A 20,162-nucleotide genomic window follows, 5' to 3' on the forward strand; every position below is an offset into this window, starting at 1 on the left:
ATCACCTTAAAGCCTGCTGCTGGCAGATGAGTCAGAGTTTAGAGACAGACCATGCACCCAAGTGCAAGATGCAATCACAATAATCAAACAGTATTTTCTGCTTTGTTCTCTATGTTTTTGTTCTTCCTTATAGCCAATTTTAAATTAAGAGACCTTTTTTTATGATAATGAATGCAAGACACAGAAGTAAAAAAAAAAAGAAAACTGAATGGGCACTTTCTTATTTTATTGATTTCTTAACCTTGAAAAATCTAGTAGGTATTCTTCTGGAGCTAAAATAGTGTCTGGATGAGTGTAGCTTTATTTGTTTTTCATATTTCTCATGAAATTTTAATGTGGTAAATATATATCTTAAAAGGTGGTGAGAGCAAATACTAGTGGATTTTTTTTTTCTTTTTTAATAACACAAAGTATTTTGGACCTGATTTTGCCCTCTTGCAGTAACCAAGAAGTTCTCTCATTAAATCTTCAATTATGTGATCGAAGCCATTACCATGCCAAGCTCTGGACTAGAGTATATACCCAACACATGTCAGCAGGGTATAAACATGCATAACTAGGTTGTACATTACTTTTCTATTATTATTTGAGGTCAAGTTTTAAAGAAAGCTTTACTGTTGAGAGACCACTAAGATATTTACCTCCATAACACATTTAAATATTGTCTTCAGACTGTATCTATTATTTTGGACATATTAGCAAAATGTTCTCATTTCAATTTAATTTTATCCAAATCTGATCTTTTAATAAATAATATTGTTAATCAGGCTTCTAGTCTAAGGCAATCACCTTATCTGAATAACTTATTATAAGATCAAGCCAGTATTTGTTTTCCCTCCTTTAATACTTTGAAGAACTTGGAATCTTTTGCTTTAAAAATTAGATTTTTCCATTCTATTAAAAGATGACTGAGCTGAAAGAAAATACAAACAGCCTTTGTGATATGATGTGCTCATCTGAATACTGGATCTGAAAGAAATTTACATTCCAAATAAATCCATTACAGGTAGTTTCACCGGGTAGGATTCACAACAAAGCCAGTTTTGTCCTGTATATCAGGGATGTGGCCCCTGAAGGTGAGAAAGCAGAACTGAGCCCAGCACTGAGCAGAAACCACCTCTTTGCAGTGATTTAGAGGGCAGGGTCAGAAATCACCAGTGCTGCCTCAGAGAGCACTGAGAGGTTGTTGGGTGGGATTTTGGGGGAGCCTTTGTTTCAGTTTTGGTATTGCCAGATCCACCAATTTTAACAGATAAGAAGAGCTGTGCTCAGCAGTCTCATAGATGTGGCCACTGACAGTTTAGAGTTGTTTCCTCTTTCCACTTTACTGTCATTATCTTGAGTTAGTTTAAATCAGTCAATCAAGAAGTGTTTTCAATGCTTTTTGATTTGTTGTAATATATGGAAAATTACTCAGTTCACAGTTGTCTTTCTTTTAACCATTAATAAATAATCAAATGATGGGATACTCTAGAAAATAAGATATCAACATTTCAGTATGTACCACGGTACCCATGCAAAACACATGGCAGTTGCAACAGGCAAGTTGAGCTCAGTTACTCAAGGAAGTTTGTAGAGAGTTGACATGATCCAAAAAGACATTTTAAAATCTAATAAACTATAAAGCTTGGGGAGAAATTTCCAGGAAAAAAATGCATTTCTATGTTACCCTCTCATCTTTTTCTTTCTGCTCCTTAGACATGTAATCGGTTTATTTCACAGAGTTAAGCAAAGAATGAGGTTTCTAAATCAGCATAGTGATTTTTAGAAAAAAGACCTTGATTTACTGTTCATCAGTTGTGAATTACTGTACAATAATTCCAGGCAATCAGCCAATTTCAGCATTTTTATAAGAAAAAGCAGTCCAAATAAAAAAGAACACTACCCCTGCAAACTATCAACAAAGTAATTCTTTTTTTTCATGAGAATGTACCTAAATGTTTTGTTCCAAAAATACTTGAATTCATTGGGCACTTCTACAAACATTTTAGTGGAAATACTTTAAATTGAAGAATTCCCTCAGCCCTCACTATTTTGAGAATCAGCCAACAATTTGTTCAAATCAGTGGATTTTTTTTCTGATATCTGAAAGTTTTCAGAGATGGATCATTGGATTATCTTTTTAAGCCTCTAAAAAGATCGCTTTCTTTTTTAGTCTACAACAAGTGGACACATAAAGGACTAATTACATTTAAATTCTTCCAACAGTTATAAAAGCTGTTATGGCTGAGGAGCTACCATAAAACAACCACATCTTCACATTTATGCAGAATTCTCCTTTCTTCAAAGGAACAGGTATGAAACTTCCTACATTGCTCCAAGAAAGATTGCCTAATATTGGCCAAGTATTTTTCTTTTTAACTTAATAAAATAAAGGGTTGATAAAAAAAAAAAAATCAGCATTTCTTTCTTTCAGTGGCTTAGATTTTACAGTTTAGTGAAAGTGCCAAAAGGCAAAATTTATGTGAGGTAGATTACCATAACTTCAAAAAGACTAAAGGAGGTAGAAATGCTGTAACAATGATATCATGATGCTTGCAAGAAGTGGTGGAATACAATCTGATATAAAAACACTCAATTACTCCAGCAGCTACTAAATCTACCAGTGATTTTAGTGAGCATTATTTTTTAGTAATCCTAATTTTTTGTCCAATATTAGCACCTAAAACAACTGTCATAACTCCACTGTCCTCAGCAGACATCTGTAATTTAGAACAGATATTTACTGCTGCCTACTCATGGTTTAAAATAGGCGGTGGCAAGGCCAGCTTTCTATGGCTGGAGACATGACGTTCTACTGAATCATTAAGTTTATACTGATACACTTCTAATGTTTTTTTTTGTTTTAAATGGAAAGAAGTTAGAAAACATCTTAATCAGCGTATCTCACTAGGGTTCCTTATTGTTATTACAAATTAAATTAATAATGATAGTTGCCAACACAAGTGCTCCCTGTCTGCCACTAGTGAGCATTATTTAAGACTTACAGATTTATGAGTAGTAATTTTGAGCAGATGCGTTGCTTGTGGGCTGGGCCAGCAGAATCACTTGAGGAATGATCAGGCACTGTGGGCTGCAGAGCTCAGGTGCCCAGGCAGCAGCGGAGAATCCTGCGCTCCACCACCTCTGCTCTCATCCTGGAGGAGGGACAGCCCCTCTCACTGGGAATACATTTTAATTTTTCTGCCAGCTCAGTACTTGGTTGGAGTGAGAAACCAACAAAATGCCAATTAATTTCTGCCAAGATCGTGACAGGTTTTTTCATGTGCAGCTGTCTGGTTGAAATTAGGCTGAAACTACCCATTCGTTTCCTTTATTTCCCCAATTTGAAACCATGATGTAGCCCATGGTGCAGACTGTACTTCCAGTGAATATTTGAGACAGATTTTCTTAGTTTAATACCAGAGGTAAGGGGGGGAAAAAAAATTGGGAGTAGAAAAAGGAAATTATCATACATTCAATAAATATAATGCAGTAAGTTTTTTCCTTACTTCATGAAAGTAAGATTTTTTTTTTCCCAATAGTTACTTTCTACATATAATTGGCTGTGGAACAATAGTAAATGCAAAAATATACCATGCAAATTTAAAATGTCCTATCTGATTTTCTGCTCAGTCACACAGCTTGCATACCTTCACTCTTAAAGATGCCTACAGTAGCTTCACTTTTAAATAATAACACTCAAACATACATTTAGAAAGTCTCTTTCACGTTTCTTAGTCTTTTTTGCCCAGAATAACTGTCAAGGAATACATTACAGTAGATTGAAATAGCACATCTTATAGAATACGTACACCAAGATTCATTTATTACTCTGGCAAATAATGACTCTAATTACAAAATGCAGTTTCCAGACATGGAACTCTTCTGGAAAAGATTGGTTTATCTAGTCACCTTCTCTATAAATAAAACCCTTAGTGGTAACCACCAAGGACTAAAATATTTTCACAGGTTGCTGTGAAAGAATAACTCGCTGCTAAATGAATCTTCCCAGTGCCTGTTCAAAAGATGACTCATCTGCTCCAATATACATGTGGAATTACAGCCAACTTTCTTTGACTTGGACATCTCACCTACCTTTTCAGATAAAGCATTTAAAGTCATCTCCATTAAAAAAAAAAAATTCAAAGATTTGAAGAAAGACCTTTATCAAGAAACCTGTAATCTTGATGGAAATACAGGCCATGAATAAAGGATATGAGAAAAAGATATCCTCTTTACCAAAGATTGAAAAGAGCACATAACAGAAGCATTAAGTCTCAGGAGCATTAACCACATTACCAAGCAGCAGCTGGTCTCAGCTGGATATGACCCTCAACAACCTCATCTAACTTTAAAGTTGACCCGGCCATGAGCAAACTGTGGAAATAAATGACCTCCAGAAGTCCCTTCTAAGATGGTTATAATTATCAGTAATAACCAGTAATAATCACTAGTAATAATACTTAAATGGTATTCTCCAGGCACTGTAAATATGCTCTATTGTTTTGGGTGCCCATTAAGAAACTCAGTTCAGTGTTATCTAATTTAAAGGATCAGGGAATTTTTAATTATTTTGCAGTAAGTCACAACCTCCATTTTAAGTAAGTTTGCTAAAACAAGCATGGATCTATAGCATTTATAGAATCTCTAAGAAATATGTAAATTATTTTTTTCTGCCTTACAAGGAGTGATTTTACTTGGACATGAGATTACTTAAGTCATAATCAGGATAAATTATATATTAAATATTACTGATTATATCACTTTGATTATGTAAAGTATCTGATTTACTATATAGGATCTATAGTTTATTAAATGACAAATTCCAGAGGGTTAGTTCTAAGGCATTACAAAGTTATTTAACAGTATTAATTTTACCTCTGGTAATACCTAGGCCTTTTCAGTTGAAGACCATTATACATGTGAATTTTTGTAGCAGGTGTGCCACACAGTATTCAACAACACAAGGATATTGGGAGCTCCAGTCCAAAATGTGACCAGTTTTCTGCAACAACTCTGATGCTGCACAATGGCTAAAAGAAAAAACTGCTGAGGGGACAGCAGGACAACACAGTCCATAACGATTCCTTTTCCTTTTTTACCTACTGATTTTTATGTTATGTCTAATGTCGGGTCACTTTAAAATGCTTAGGTCAAGTCTTAAGTGTTCCTAAAGCTACCAAAATTTTAACAGGGAATTAACTGTGCAAGTAATTTGTCAGTGAGTGTTTGAGGACGAGGAAGGTGGTCTCCAGGTGCATGGTGGCAGTCTGTCAGTGGAGGGGGCGAGGGTTACCACACCACCTCACTAGGTACAGCTTTTAGATACTTTCTGTCTTCCACTCGGACTGGGGCATTTGCATTTCCTATGTGTGGGAATTGGTGGATCTGACCTGTAGAGGCAGGTTAACGTTAGCCAATACATAGACTGAGAATCTACCAAACTGACTCAGTTTTTCTTTCTTCTGTTTTCTTGATTGATAAGGAAAAAGCACAAAAATGCAAGAATTTGCTGTAGTTATGTGATTATATTACAACTTGACACATTCTATTGCAGAAGGCTGCCTAACAGTGAATGGCATAATGCAGGTCCCCATCCTTTCCTTTAATTGTTCTCTGTGTGGAAGGATTTTAGGGACAGAAAACCCCACCCAGACAATTTCTTTTCACCCTTGACATACAGGTCAGAAGATGATTTGGGATGTCCTCCTTCCGTGTCAGATGTTTGAAGCCCCGCTCCTTTTGTCATAGCTTCTCTACAGGTTTTCTGCTAAGATGGATGTAACAGTGAAATTCACCATCTTGATAAAGATACAGGCCTAGCCCCTTGATGCCAATCAGGTTATGAGAACTGCAATCTACTCACTACCCAGATGAATTCCTCATAAATAAAAGTGAAGGAACAGCTCTCTCCCCACTAATATCACCACAGTGTAGGCTGATGTAACCCTTTCTGTTTGGTTCAGACAAGACTCAACCACTGTAGTACTCAAAGAAGATGATAAAAACATGGTCCAAATCTAATGTTCAAAGCTAGGCAGATGGAAACACAGAAAAAAAAGTTTTCTTTCCTTTCCTATAACCCCATCCCCTTCACTTTCATCTCCAACACCCAGCACCATTCTGCTAAGGGCTGTCACTCCCCACTTCCCCAGCCCCATAACTCATTAACCAAAGGAGATAAAGCTCTAAAGAAACACAGCTAATTCTTTTGTTCACACAAAATGCTTCATGCAAGTAACACATTTTGTAGAACTTACAAGAAATTTAGACATTTAACGTTATGACAAAAAAAAAAATCAAGCTGTAAAATACATCAGCAGAGGTGATAGGAAATAGATGAAACACACAAAGTGTGAGAGCCAAAGAAAAGGCCCACTCTACTGGTAAATATATTTCTTCTGATAACAGATATGTAATTCACTCAAAAGGCCCTGAAACAGGATGTTACAGTAAGATATGTGTCTTTGGTAAGAAATCCATATTTGTCTGATACTGTCATTTTATCTCTGCAGAGCAGATTTAACACAGTATGTTCCTGTTTTGTTCCTGGTGTTAGAACCATATATATTGGCCTAGGATATCTTCTCTTCACGAAAAATTATATTTTAAGCCACAGAAAAGAAATTGTTATGCACAGTATTTTATGTCCATTTGGTGTTTTGGGAATCATCAATTGCTTGTTTTCTTGTTCACTGTGGAGTCATGTTCTGTTCTAGTGCAACTTAGACTAGTCCAGTAATAGCTGTGTGTAATCTCTGTCTTTGTCCATATGCTTGCCTGTTTAGAACAATATCACAGATGTAAATAACAAAACCTGATTTTTCCTGATGCATGCAGATCCTCCAAAGTTTGATAGGATATGGCCGAATATTTCTTCCCTTGAGGTTTCTAAACCAAACCAAGGTAGGATGCTGTAAAATTCCTAGCGGTCTAAGAGTACTGAAATTGCACTCAACGAGTCCCACGTGGTGGCAAAAGTAGTAACAATGATAATCCAACTCATTTTGCTCTGGTGCTAAGTAATGCTATCCTGTAAGAAAATAACTATAAAACAAACCTTACCTGAAAGAGTCTTCCAACACTCCGACTTTGCACATTACTGCGAGTATGGAAACAGTAGAAACATTAAAATTTGTGATACACAGAAAGCCCAAGATCATTTTGGACTTGTTTAGATGGCACAATCTATATTTTGAGTAAGTTTTAAGATTTTTAAGTGAACAAAGGTTGTCATTGTCTACATCAAACCCATTTTTAATATCTTGTTTCCACTTTGTTTTCCCAAGTGAGCTGAGAAGCATTCTCAGCTTTCATGCCATCCACAATACAAGCAAGTTCTCTGCAGGACAGACCCATGGTTTTCTACAATTTGAGTGCTACACAAAAAATTACTCACAGACATGGCATGATGATGAGCACGGAAAGAACTAAAATTACTTTTTAAGATGATGAATAAAACTAAGATTCTTTGTTATTTGTGGAAGTATTCAGCTATACTTCACATTTCAAAGTGATTGCTCATTATAAAAATAATGTCCTTTTGTTCTTATTTACTGCCCTTTCCTCCCCCAAAAGTCCCTGCAGAAATCTGGCCTGTGGCTTGCTTTCATTTTCAAAGGGTGTCCTTTTTGTGCTATAGAGGTGGAGAATAGAATTAATGAAAAGGCAATCTAGAAAATAGCCACTAAACCAAATAAGATGTATTGAGAATCTGTTGGGGATTACACTGGAAGGGCTGTAATTAAATCTATGGATCACAATCACCAAATCAAACATATGCATGTGCATGTGAACTCTCCCATGTTATATGTGAAAGTTTCTATGTGCCCAGCAAAATAGAAAATATTAATTGATCTGTGCTGTCTGTAAGGATTAGCAGTGTACTTTAGTTCGGATATTCATGTATATTTAAAAGTAACTATCCCTGGTAAAGTAATACCTAGAATTCCAATAATTTCATTTAGTTCATGTTGTATTTTCCAGGTTTTTGCATGTGTTTTTTAAACAAACAAACAAAAAAAAAGCCCACCCAGACTGATCTCTTTTCCTCTGCTCTCTGCAAGGATTAGCCTGTGTTATTCAGAGGAACTTTAAATCAAAACATTCCCAATTAAATTATACTTAGCGTTTCTAATGGATTTCATTGCTTAATTATACTGTGTGTGATCTAAGACCTTACTTCATTGCAAAATAAATCTTGAACAGCACAGAATTATTCAGTGTTTCTTCCCCAAAAATAAGAATTTAAATAAATTAAGTTTTGATGTTTTGGTAGGGAGCACAAAACACAAAAACTTTAAAGCATTTCTATTCAGCTTTTGTGTGTTTGCCACATATTGTCACAGTGTTTAACATATAGTGTAGATTAAAATTTCAGTTAAGGATTGTGTATGAAAAGAATGATTACAGAAATCTGCCTATATCTAATTAATTTATTTTGGGGTTTAGGTTTATACTATTTAGCCAGAATAAGTATGCATTCAAATTCAATAAAACCCTTTTCAGACTACTCTGGTTACCATATAGTCATTTGTCTTGGGTTGGGAGAAACCACCAAATAACCTCTAACACAAAACTGCCAAAGTGCATGGATGTGAATTACATTCCCTTCTTGATCTTGGATATTACAGCTCAAATGATTCAATAATTGATTGTGCATAACTCATTTTCTGCAACTTTTACCCTTTCCTTACAAAAAAAAACCAACCATTGTTAAAAGTTAGAGAATAAAGATGTTTAATATTTTGATTTTTTCCTACATGATACCTTTTCTAATTTGCTGTTCATTTTATTACCTATCCAGTTGCTCCCAAATTAGCTATGTCAACTGTTTCTTCTGTTCAAGTTGCAAACCACAAGAGAGGTAGGAATTCTAGGATTCATACGGTGATCCCATAGTGCTCTGTGTTGTGAAAACATTGCACTGTATGAATCTGGAATATCTGTGAAGTGTACCCATTAGTTTACTGGTGAGGCATCTTCATTGAATACAATAGAAGCCACAAAAACACAAGCCATAAAAAGAAAAATAAATATGCTTCTTAGACAGTTGTTGGTGGCAAATAGAGTGACATGGCATTTATTTTTAAAGGAGTTAAATATATGAATATGACTGTTCAGATCCTTTCTTAGAAAGCAAATGTTTACTAGAGTCTTGTTTTCCTCAGTGATATACATAAATTGTAAAAGAGGAAACATAAGCAGATTAGTTGAAGGCAAACAATCCATAAAACATCAATTGTCCATGTCCTCAAGAAGTCTGTAAATGCCATGGAATGTAATGCATTGTTGTGTCCTTTAATGCATTGTAAGTGTGCCTTATGTCTTCATTTTATTGTAAGTGTGAAAATTCAGAGTGCAGGCATTACATTTTTAACTGATGTTCCAGTGTTTTATCAAAATAATGGAATTATATGGACATAATAAAGGATGCCAATATTCTCTCTTACAGGCAACCTGTTTCATTTTGCATATCTGTCATTCACAGTCTGAACCCTGAGATCTTTTCATTGTTTTTCCTCATCAATTTATCTGTAGAGTATGTATGAAGATGTTTTGTCTTTCTGTAGCTATTGTGAATATCTCATTATTCATGAAGTACATATTAACAAGGAAAAGGGTTATTAAGAAATGCTTGAACTTAGTTTGACCCATTTGATGAGATCATGGTAATGAGCCATACTGTTTGTTATGAAGCAGGTAATTTCTAAGGTTACAATGAAATCTCCTTTGTTTGCCTTAGTATATGGAGGAAGAACATGGAGTGACTGGAAAATGAAAAAGACAAAATAATTTAATGATTTGTGAATGCACTTTTCTTGAAATATGCTTTGTGCTTTTAATTAAAAAGTGACACTGATAGCTATCTCATGCAACCTTAGTTTAGAAATGATGCTACCCTTCCATGTGTGTTTACCATTGTTTCATGTGATGACATTTCATGTTTTAATGGTTGCAGCTGAAGCTTCAGCTGAACCTCGTCCCCACAATAATAGTATCTCAAAGTCATCTCAAAGATGTAAATGCATAACATTAGAATGGGGGAAAGTTTGCAATTTATAGAAACAAAACTATTAGATTGTCAACCTCTTCATGAGCCTCCTTCAGTGGGTAATTTTATCATGCTTTCTGCAACAGGATCGAGATTGTTTCAATAAAATCATTGCATTGGAAAATAGCCAGGGAGGCTCAGAGAGTCAATGCTTCTGTGAGTTTGCAAGGGATTTGACAGTCCCTGAATCATCCAAAAACAATGATCACATCTAACATGGCAATCCCTTTTTCCTTCACATTAAACCTATCTAGCTATCATTATTACCTCTTCTCTGAGATTTTAGTTTCTGAACCATTCACTCCTTATTCAACTTATCTGTGTCTTTTCTGACATGTGGTACTCAAAACTGAAAGCAGCATTTTCTAACACTGTAAGAAACTCGTGTCATTTCACAATGGTTGGTAAACCATTTGCAGCCTGATTTTGATACTTTTCCCCCATGTCTTTCAGTGATTCCATGACTTTTCCAGTGCGTGAAAGTGCTTAGGCTGCTAGCCAGAGCTGTGTGCCTAAAGACCCTAAGCTGTGCTTCTGACAGGTCTAACTTTCTGGTTAAGGAGAACCACATGAAAAGCTAGAAGGCATACAGCACTGACAGCTTCCCAGCTGGCATGGTTCTGAATGCAATTCTACGTGCTATGTTTGAGTGGTTTAGGGTAGCACCTCATGTACCCAGTAGAGGAACTAATTCCAGTCTGATCATAGGAGGACTTTTTACATAGCTTAGTTTTGTAAGCACAGAGGGATGTAAAAATGATTCACTGATCAGGCCAACAGCAACAAATTATTGCACTAACATGGTGGGGAGGCAGGGGGGAAGCAAACGTTATCACAAAATTGATTTAATTGTTACTTGCCTTTTTTTTTTTCCCTTTTGCCATTGCTAATGTTTGATCAGATGTTAGACTGTTTTCAAGTTAACTGTGGTTTTTTTCTACACCATGTAGCATTTCCTAGTCTGATGAAGACTCCTAGAACATTCCTGTACCTTAGCATTAGTTAACTTTGAGACAAAGACTTTGTTTCACGCAGCACACTTGTTACAAAAGAGCAATACCCATAGAAATGCAACCAAGTTTAAGAACTGGTCTCATTGTTTACCTTTCATGTTGATGATCCACATCTGAACTTGGGCAGTCCTTCTGCATAAGTTTAGGAGCATGTGTTCATAATTATTGGATGTTTCTTCACTCCAAATCATAACTTAGAGCAATCCTTGTTACAGAGTGAATTGCTTAATGTGCAGCTTTGTTTCTTGTGCTTTTGTAATTGCTAATTATGTGTAGTAGTAGTAATATTATTGGAGGTCAGATTGCAATTTCAGAGTGGAAATAGTGGAGTCATTCATTCACATAATATTCTCCGTTTCTTTCTGCTGCCTTAAATACAGAAGATAATGTAGCATAGTCAGCTTTTCTTTATAGTATATAGGCAAATTATTTCCTCTAAATTCACCTGGAGTATGAAAATGTTTAGCAATAAGTATGACCAACATACCAATACAGTATCATCTTACCAAAACAAATTCTCTGTTGGTAGCAGACAACAGGTCCTTTGTCAGACAGAAAGACTAAGACAACCTTGCTTCTGAACACAAGATTCAGAAAGATCAGATTCCTTATCACTAGTCAGTCTTTCTTACTTTAAAAATCAAACACATAAACACAATCACAACAGTTTTCCATGACTCCTGTTTGCTAGTGCTAGTTTCCACTTTTAGATTTCGTCTGCTCCACACAGGCAGTTTTCACTGCAAGATGGATATACCTGGGGAGAAATGCTGCAGGGTGGCTGGCTGAGATGCTGAATCAGACTGACCAGCTGCAAAAGACAAGAAACATTACATTTTTTTCCTCCCTACTCAATTGTGTCAAGTGGTAACATACTGAGACTGATATACCAAATGTTTTCCTGTACTCCAGCCATTACTGGCATCAAAATTATCAGATTAACACAAACCACAAAACACTGGTTTAGCAGAATAACATTGAAGAGAACAAGAAATATTTGTTAAGTAAATGCGTATATGTAAAATGGATTAATGGTTTCTGGCAGCAGAAAGGCAGCTCTCAAGACTGAAACATATGTTGTGCTAAGTGTCTAAAAAAAAATGTAATCTATTTACGTTGCAATCTATTTATGGCCCAGTACATCAGACAAAAGCCAAAGAAATATCCATGTATTAGGAGTGCAGAGCATACTCAGAAACATGTACTGGGACTGTTGTTTCTCTACAAAAATACAGACAGGCACAAATACTGTATGTGATACCCTACTCCACCATCAGTGGGATGATCAGGTGCCACAGCATAAGCAGGAGCATACCAGGGGAAAGGCAGCACAGGGGACTTGGCCTCTGTCATATATGGAAGCATTTTACACCCTCTGCTACAGCTTTATCTAATTACATGACAAGTTAACTTCAAGACCTCGAAGCCCTTCCAAGTCACTGCATCCAGTGCTCCATTATTGCAGAAAACATCCTGTAATTTATTCCACCAGTTAATAAACTACATCTGTAATGCATCGCTGTTGTTTTGCTACAAATGGAAAGTGTTCGAGAACCTCACTGCCCTAAATGGCTAGATACCATCTCCTAATTTCCAGCTGAAATTTCTCAGTAGCCACTTAACACCCATTTGTTCTTGTGCCAGTGTTGTCCATTAGGATGGCAGGAGGCTTATCTCCTTGATGTATTTATAGCCCGGTGATATCTTCTATCATCAGTTTCCTAGACTAAACAAGCCAAATTTTCCTACTCTTCACTTTTTGAATAGACTCAACTTCTCTGATCATCCTAGTAACCTTTCCTGCATTCATTCTGGGCTCATAATCCCAAGAGTTGAGTGATCAGGCTTACACAAGCGTTCTACACAAAGCAGAGCTGTGTCTTCCACAATGTTATTGATACATTTCTAATTTCTCCTTCATTCTGCATAAAGCCAAGCATTGCTTGTGATTAAAGACTAAAAGGCACTAGCATTCTGTATTTAATGAAGGGGTTTTTTGAAGGTGGCTGTCATGCCAACCTCATTTCAGATGGCTGCAGTAAGCATGCTTTCTAGTCAGTACACATTTCAGAATTTTCATAATCTTTTCTGGCCCAACTGTTTTTCATCTCAGAATACAAAAATCGGTTAATGCTTACCTCAAAAGTACAGTGGATGTCATTCTCCAATAACTGTCTTCCTTCCTTTTCTTCACTGTTAATCGTTTTAGGAGGCATTGGCCAAAATTGTCAAACTAGAGATTTGTTTGGCCTTGAAATAAAAGAGTCTGGTTCTAAAGGTGCCTACCAGTTATAGCACCCCAAGTTCAGTAGCATTTTTGAATAGTTGCCATTTTTGTCAGAAAAAAAAGCTTTTATTTTACTTACAGTTGTGGATTTAAACATAATGAAGTTTGGCAATTTTGTCCACTGAATTTAACATTTTTAATATGAGGAAGTTTTTCCCGGGTCTTGATTTATATTCATCTCAAATGTGCAAAAATATGTGCATTTCTCTCAGCGGAAACTGAGCCTCCAGTAACCCTGAAAGGTTTACAACTGCAAATGCTTCAGTTCCATCAGGTCTGCCAACAACAGCCAACCTCCGACGTCATGCCATGGTTGTCGGGTCACGCTAACCTGCCTGAAACCAACTCCACTTCCATTGCAGATAAACATCTGCTGCTGTCCATGTTACATTGATTAACATGTATGTGCCATTCATTCATACTTCTGCTCATGGTTCATTTTTACTAAGCATGTAATGTGCTATTACTCTGCTGCTGTATACACTTTGTATACATTTCTGTTCTTCCTTGAAAGACTGTGAATGCTTCGGGCACTCCAACCGGTGCAGTTACATCGAGCTGCTCAATACGGTCATTTGCGTGAGCTGTAAGCACAACACTAGAGGTCAGCACTGCGAGTTATGCAGGCTGGGCTACTTCAGAAATGCTTCTGCAGAGCTGGACGATGAAAATGTGTGCATAGGTCAGTCCCGGATAACTGCTCCTTTTCTTCTGTGCCTTTTCAGCTCCTGGCAGCTGCTAGGGACCACTGCTGCTTACTTGCCACTTAAGCCAGAATGAGCTTTTTCAATGGATAAGAACATCTGTGTGGACTTCTCACCTCATTTCTATTGCCCTGGTAGCCCCAAGGAGGCATTTTGAATCCATAAATGATGTCGAACCTCTCTGGCTACAGGTCCTGGGCTGACTTTCCCCAGAAGCCCCTGAGAAACTGGATGTGCTGTCCTCACAGGAGGGAGCCACACTGGGGTCACACGTGGAAATCAAGGGGTTGAGTCTTAAATACCTGTTCCCAATCTGACTTTTGCAATTACTAGTATAGACTCTTGAATACTTGCCTGGAGACCTACAAAACTTGCCAGCTGCATCAAGAGGACATGGGGAGGGATCTCTATTAACCCCTTTTATTCTCTAAATTTCACAAAAACAGGTTGCAGCTAATTCTGCTCCCAGACACAGGGCTGTAAATGCAATGTTACTTCCTCTCTCCTTAGAGGAGAAACTGAAATGATGCCCATGAAGTTAGGAACAGAATTTGTCAAATCAGTGTGACATGATGTCAACTTAGAAAAGGGATTCCTAGGTGAAAACAGTGCTTTAGAACAAGCATCTACTATAAATATTCAAACTGCAGAATTAGAGAAAATGTCAGAACATAATAAGAAAAGCATATTAGGAAAAAGTTTAAGATCTTTATCACCCTGGAAGAATATGCATTGTTCTCATGTCACCACAGATAGTACACAGCACAAGTTAAGACACTTTAGGTAAAGCCTGAACATAGTCAATAAAGGAGGCCTTGTACAATGGCCAGTAATTAACAGGTAGCCACTAAATATGTTCTAATAACAAACAGAGATGGAGAATTTAATTATATAATGTTTCTTATAGACATAAGCATCAGTAGGACTTGTTCTGGATTTTCATTGTGACTTTTTTTTCTTTCTGTCTTCCAGGAAGCAAAGAGTAGCTAGCAGATATTGTAAAACCAAAATAGACTATGGGTGAATAAATTATATTTTAATGTCTTTTAAAATCCATTGCTGAGATTCAGGCCAGAAATTATTTAGGTTTCTATTATTTGTCTGAGTTTGTAACTTGACAGATTTACATTTTTATCTTGTGATAAACACACGGATCCATCCTTGCACTGCATTTCATGTGTCCTTCTTTTACCTTTGCTTGGCAATGCATTCAGGAAATGCATGATCTCCTTTGACAGTAATTAGTCTGAGCTAGTAAGAACTTTAGTAGGCAAGTCATGATTTTGTATGACTGTGCTGAGAAGATTAACACAATCAAATGTTCTTAGAAAAAAATCACTGTCCCACGTATTTGTTTGATGCAGATGACAGACACCATTGGTATGACATCAGGGCTCTATAATTTCAGCTGCCTAAATAGGCCTAATGAATACGACTCTAAATTAATCTGTTTGGAATTTTTCATCAGCTCATTCAGTGTGTTGTTTTCCCATGTACACTGAAATGCTACGACAGCAGCTGCAGCTACATAAGACAAGGAAGTTAGTAAATAAAAAGCCAAAAATAAGTAATTTTAACATTAATTTCTGAGTGGTATATTTAGAATGTCATGGTAAGACAACTGTGCACTTTGAAATTGCTGAGACACTGAGAAAATAAAATTTTAAAATCTTTCATTTAGCATGAATCTGAAAACAAAAAAAAGGCAATGTGAAACATTTGCTGAGTTTCCACCTTAATGCACGCAGAATTCTCTTGGTCTCCCATGAGAATTGTACCATGCGAAATGACTATAGGATCAAACCCTGGTTTGCTACATATTAGGTAATTCATTTTGAATAAATAACATTCTTGCTGAACTGAGTTTTCAGGATCACAGTTATCATACAAAATGTATGTTTCCCAATGTATGTGTCCTAGCTGATTTGCCAACTTAAGAGGTCTTTCCTACTTCTTGTGTAAAGTTCGTGAAATGAACAGACACCTAAGCACTTTTCAGAAAACAGAGAAGTTTGTTCTTAAAGTGCTGTCTTGATCTGGGGCTCCTAATATTTAATTGGGCAAAACATGGAGTATTTTCACCTCTGAGAGAGTTGATGGATTCACCACCCTTCTAAGGTCAAGCACAGTCTTGCTCTATTGGAAACGCTCATTTCTCTTTTCTCCAAGTTTAAAAGCAGTGTTCTGTGGTTTAACTACAAGTGAAATGTTGGTATGAACATTTTAATAAGCAGATTTCCAGTGATACATGCAAGTCTTATTCCCGTATGAAAGTCATTTTTCCAGGCTAATTCTTTCCTCTTCAGCCATATATGTAGAAAGGTAACAAACGTTTGGATAAGCTAGTTGAATGGCAGCTAATAGGGCTTTGGCTCTGATTTATCAAAACTGCTTACACAGTTTTCAGAAATACATATGGTAAGTACATGGATAACAAATCTGTGAATCTTAGCTGATGCTAAATAAATGAAGAAAATGTAAAATGTTTAATTTTTAAGATTAAAAATTCAAATACCGAGAAGGTTTTTACCAGTGAACCAAATGCAATGTATTATACAGTGGTCTTAAATCTAAATTCTTGATGCCCTTAATTTCTTTAGAGTCAAAATAGATTTTATTTCCTAAAATGAAATATCAAAAATTTGCGGATTTGTATGTTAACTGCAAAATTACCTCATATGGGCAACTGCAGTTTCTGAATCAAGCAAGGTATTTTGAAGTTAAAAATTATTCATTCTATGTGAAAAATAATTTAACAGCTTGAAGAGTTTTTTATTTCTTGATAAAGCCCTCGTAACTTTCAGTAAATACACACACTGACAAGCAAGGATAGCACGGAAACCACCAAGTAGACCCAGAGTAATAAAACATGGCCTTTGCCTCACATCATAAATACTGACCTGATGATTGCTGTCACACTTTTAACAAAGCCACCCTTGCAGTCAGTTAGGCTTCAGCTTCAATTAACACCAGAAGCCCTAATGACACATGGTTAAATGAACCCTGAGGGTTGTCCTGTAGCCACTGCCAGCCCAGACTGATAAGCAGCAAGCCTACAAGCCTCAACCCATTTCCCCATCTTCTTTTTTATTTACTTTCATTGTGTTTTGTTGGCAGCATCACACTGATAGAGGGAACCCCAGAGAACAGTTGACTATTTCTGTTATCTTCCCAACCTTACAAAGAGTCACCAGATCTTCGAAGGTTAGGAGGAAAATTCTTTCTCAGTTCAGATCTGCAGGGGCTTTTTCCCCCACCCTGGAACCTGTGTGTGGTTTGCTTATTAGGGTGATCAGGGAATGTTAGTTTAGTGTTATTTAGTGCCCTGTTGTTGTGAGGGCATTGGAGGTACTCATTGTGTCCCTGTGGCACACTGAAATTTTGACCTTTGAAATTTTTAATGTCTTAAGTATTTGGTAGGCCTTGGGAAGTGTTCCACAGCCTGTGATACTGTGTTGGACAATGACCCTGAATGTTCTGTGGGCCTCTGTAGGTTATATTACTGTGGTATCAGCTGGGAAAGATGGAGGCTAGAATCAGTCTGTTGGGTGTTCTGATTGGATCTACTAGTTTTGCCAAAGGGCCTGGTTTAAAGCTTTGTTCCTACTGTCTACTTCCCCTTGAATAGCACGAAATGGGCCTGGAACTTCCTACACGCTTATGGGATAGAGTTCCTAAGGAAAGGTTTCACTGGTTCAGGGTCTTGTTCTCTGGAAAATATAACATCCAGTAACACAGGCTATACATTTTTTCACAAATTCTTGTTTAAATCACTGTAACTTCATTATGTCTAACAAAGCTATTTTTTAACAAGAATTGGGCCCTCTGTTTTTAATGTAATTCCAAGCTTTTGTCTTTCAAGGTTTTCTATATTCTTCAAGCAAATTTTACTTCCTGCATTCAAAATGTATCTCAAGTCTATGCCTTTTTACATAAACATCTGATACATCTGATTAACATCAGAATTCCAAGCTTTTCAAATGGCACTCACTTTGCTATAATACTCAGCCTTGCACAGTATTTTTGGCATGTCAGTTTTCCACTTCATTAACGAATGTTGCCAGCTAATTGACTCTATTATTATTGTGAAACCCTTTTGCCAAAGGTAACTATTCTTCTTCAGCATCCCAAATGTTCAAAGTGCCATCTGCAATTTATAGTTAATAAGCAGTGGGACAACAGATGACAAATGTCTTTCTGGTGATTTTTTTTCCTGTTACAGTTTTTTCATTGGAGATATGTACATATGTAACTTCCCAGTTCAACTCCATTTTTTCATTTATGGTACCACTGAGGTTTAACCTAATGCTAGGGAACAACTGCCAAACATAGTCATCAAAGTAGCACTGATTCACAGACATACAAATCCAGATTCCCAGCAGGTTGCCCCAAACCAGGAAGCAGCAGAGATCAGATGCTTCCAAGAGGTGTCCGTGGTCTCAGTTAACAGTGAAGTTACTCTGGGTCTACATGGGTCTACATACAAATAAGATCGTCCTTCATTTGAAAACACAAAAATCTGAGTAACTAAGGTGAAGAACAGAAGTACCAAAAATGAGCTCTGCAAGCTCCTTGCCTTTGTTCAGCTGGCTAAAAGCCGAACACAGATATTGTAATCACATTAAAGAAAAGGGCTGTGAATGAACAACACAGTAAGTGTTGTGGGAGGAAATGTGTTACCCTACTTATTCTTTAATTAGCTGAACACATGTGAAAAATATACAGCGGGGAATGAGCCTCACTGCATTTTCCATCTGCACGCTGGGAGGTGAGAGAAATTAAAATGGCTGCATAAAGCCTGTTCTTAAAGGTTTTGCATTACATAAGTGCTCATCTCAAGCTTTTCATTGCGGAATATGCAAAAGGTTTATTAATGTCACTGATAAATACAATCTCATCAATCTAATGGCAAATATTCACATAAATTATTATACTGCTCAAACCTATAAAGGAAGACTATCTTGGAAATAAGTAAAGTGCATTTATATAGCCCTGTAAAGACATTCAGCACTTCTGAAAATATTGAGTAATACAGAGAAACCTATTTTAATACAGCAAAATATTTCACCCTGATGGCACATGGATATATCCATACTATACAAAGCTTTTCTAATGTTCATTAAATTGTCAAAAATATTCTTGCCAAAGAGAATCTGTTACAATCACCCTCAAAGACCATGGTATCTTCTGCCTTTATATCTTCTCTGTTTACTTTCTCTTTGCATCATAAAATGCCTCTTCCTGAAATGACACGTGCAAACAAATAAATGGACATGTAGTAGTTATATTCACTACTCTAGATATCCTTAATAGACAGTCTTCCTTTACCTTTAGCACTGGAAATGCACCCTTTATTGGTATTGAATGAATTATCTCCACATGTAGACCTGAATCCAGTGTGTATGTGTTGTCTTGTTTCTGCAGACTGTTATTGTAACCCTTTTGGTTCAGTCCATGATCGCTGTAATGACAAAGGATTTTGTGAGTGTAAGGAGGGAACATCAGGGCCTAAATGTGATAAATGTCTGCCGGGATATATCTGGCACAGCTTGGGCTGTCAACGTAAGTAACTCTGAGAGTCGCCCCTCTCCTGCAGCTCCGCTGCCTCTCGTCTGTGTGCTGTCATGTGCCGCTTCTTGGGAGCAGAGAACGAGCGAATGCTCTGGGCCGTACCAATGCCATAATGCCTGAACCTTGGGAGACTCCAGCTGAGGGCGCTGACAGTGCCGTCCCGTTCATCCAATACACTTGCAGTGTGCTCTCTCTCTCCCACTAACAGCCAGAGGAGCTCCCACTGGCATAGGGAAATACACGTGTCTTGGCAACTGTGGAGTGAGTTTGGTATACTAAAACATCAGCATATTAACTCCAAATTCAGAATTCTTACTAAAAGAAAGAAGGTGATTTCTCTGCATGTTCACTTTTTTCTGTCCTAAACTTCAGCTTCTTGACTAAGTTAATGATACTTCCATACCTTTAAACTATCCCTGGACAATAACTGCAAAACACTGGCTTGGTACCTGTAATAATTAGTGAAAACTAGATGAAAGCTACTGGTTGAAAAAAAATGGAAGTATACTTAACATCCTTTAAAATAAGAGCCAAAATTTTCTTTAAATGGT

The 20,162-nt window shown here is 36.9% G+C and overlaps 1 protein-coding gene and 1 long non-coding RNA gene across 5 annotated transcripts in view; one reads left to right on the top strand and one right to left on the bottom strand.

The window, feature by feature from the left end:
* The window catches only part of NTNG1 (netrin G1), a 150,784-nt gene that overhangs the window by 106,716 nt on the left and 23,906 nt on the right, over window positions 1-20,162 (top strand). Inside the window, 4 exon segments of the mRNA XM_039555673.1 lie at window positions 6,823-6,888; window positions 8,789-8,848; window positions 13,851-14,018; window positions 19,465-19,602. Coding sequence (XP_039411607.1) covers window positions 6,823-6,888; window positions 8,789-8,848; window positions 13,851-14,018; window positions 19,465-19,602 — 432 coding nt within the window.
* The window catches only part of LOC109951021, a 35,820-nt gene continuing 31,905 nt past the window's right edge, over window positions 16,248-20,162 (bottom strand). For all 4 annotated transcript variants that reach the window (XR_005602440.1, XR_002273541.2, XR_002273539.2 and 1 more), the window contains 2 exons: window positions 19,369-19,501; window positions 16,248-19,281 (listed from right to left, as the gene is read on the bottom strand). This is a non-coding gene — a long non-coding RNA (uncharacterized LOC109951021). The remainder of the gene's footprint in view (window positions 19,282-19,368; window positions 19,502-20,162) is intronic.

The sequence above is a fragment of the Corvus cornix genome, chromosome 8 (genome assembly GCF_000738735.6).
Source record: "Corvus cornix cornix isolate S_Up_H32 chromosome 8, ASM73873v5, whole genome shotgun sequence".
Classification (NCBI taxonomy): Eukaryota; Metazoa; Chordata; class Aves; order Passeriformes; family Corvidae; genus Corvus; species Corvus cornix.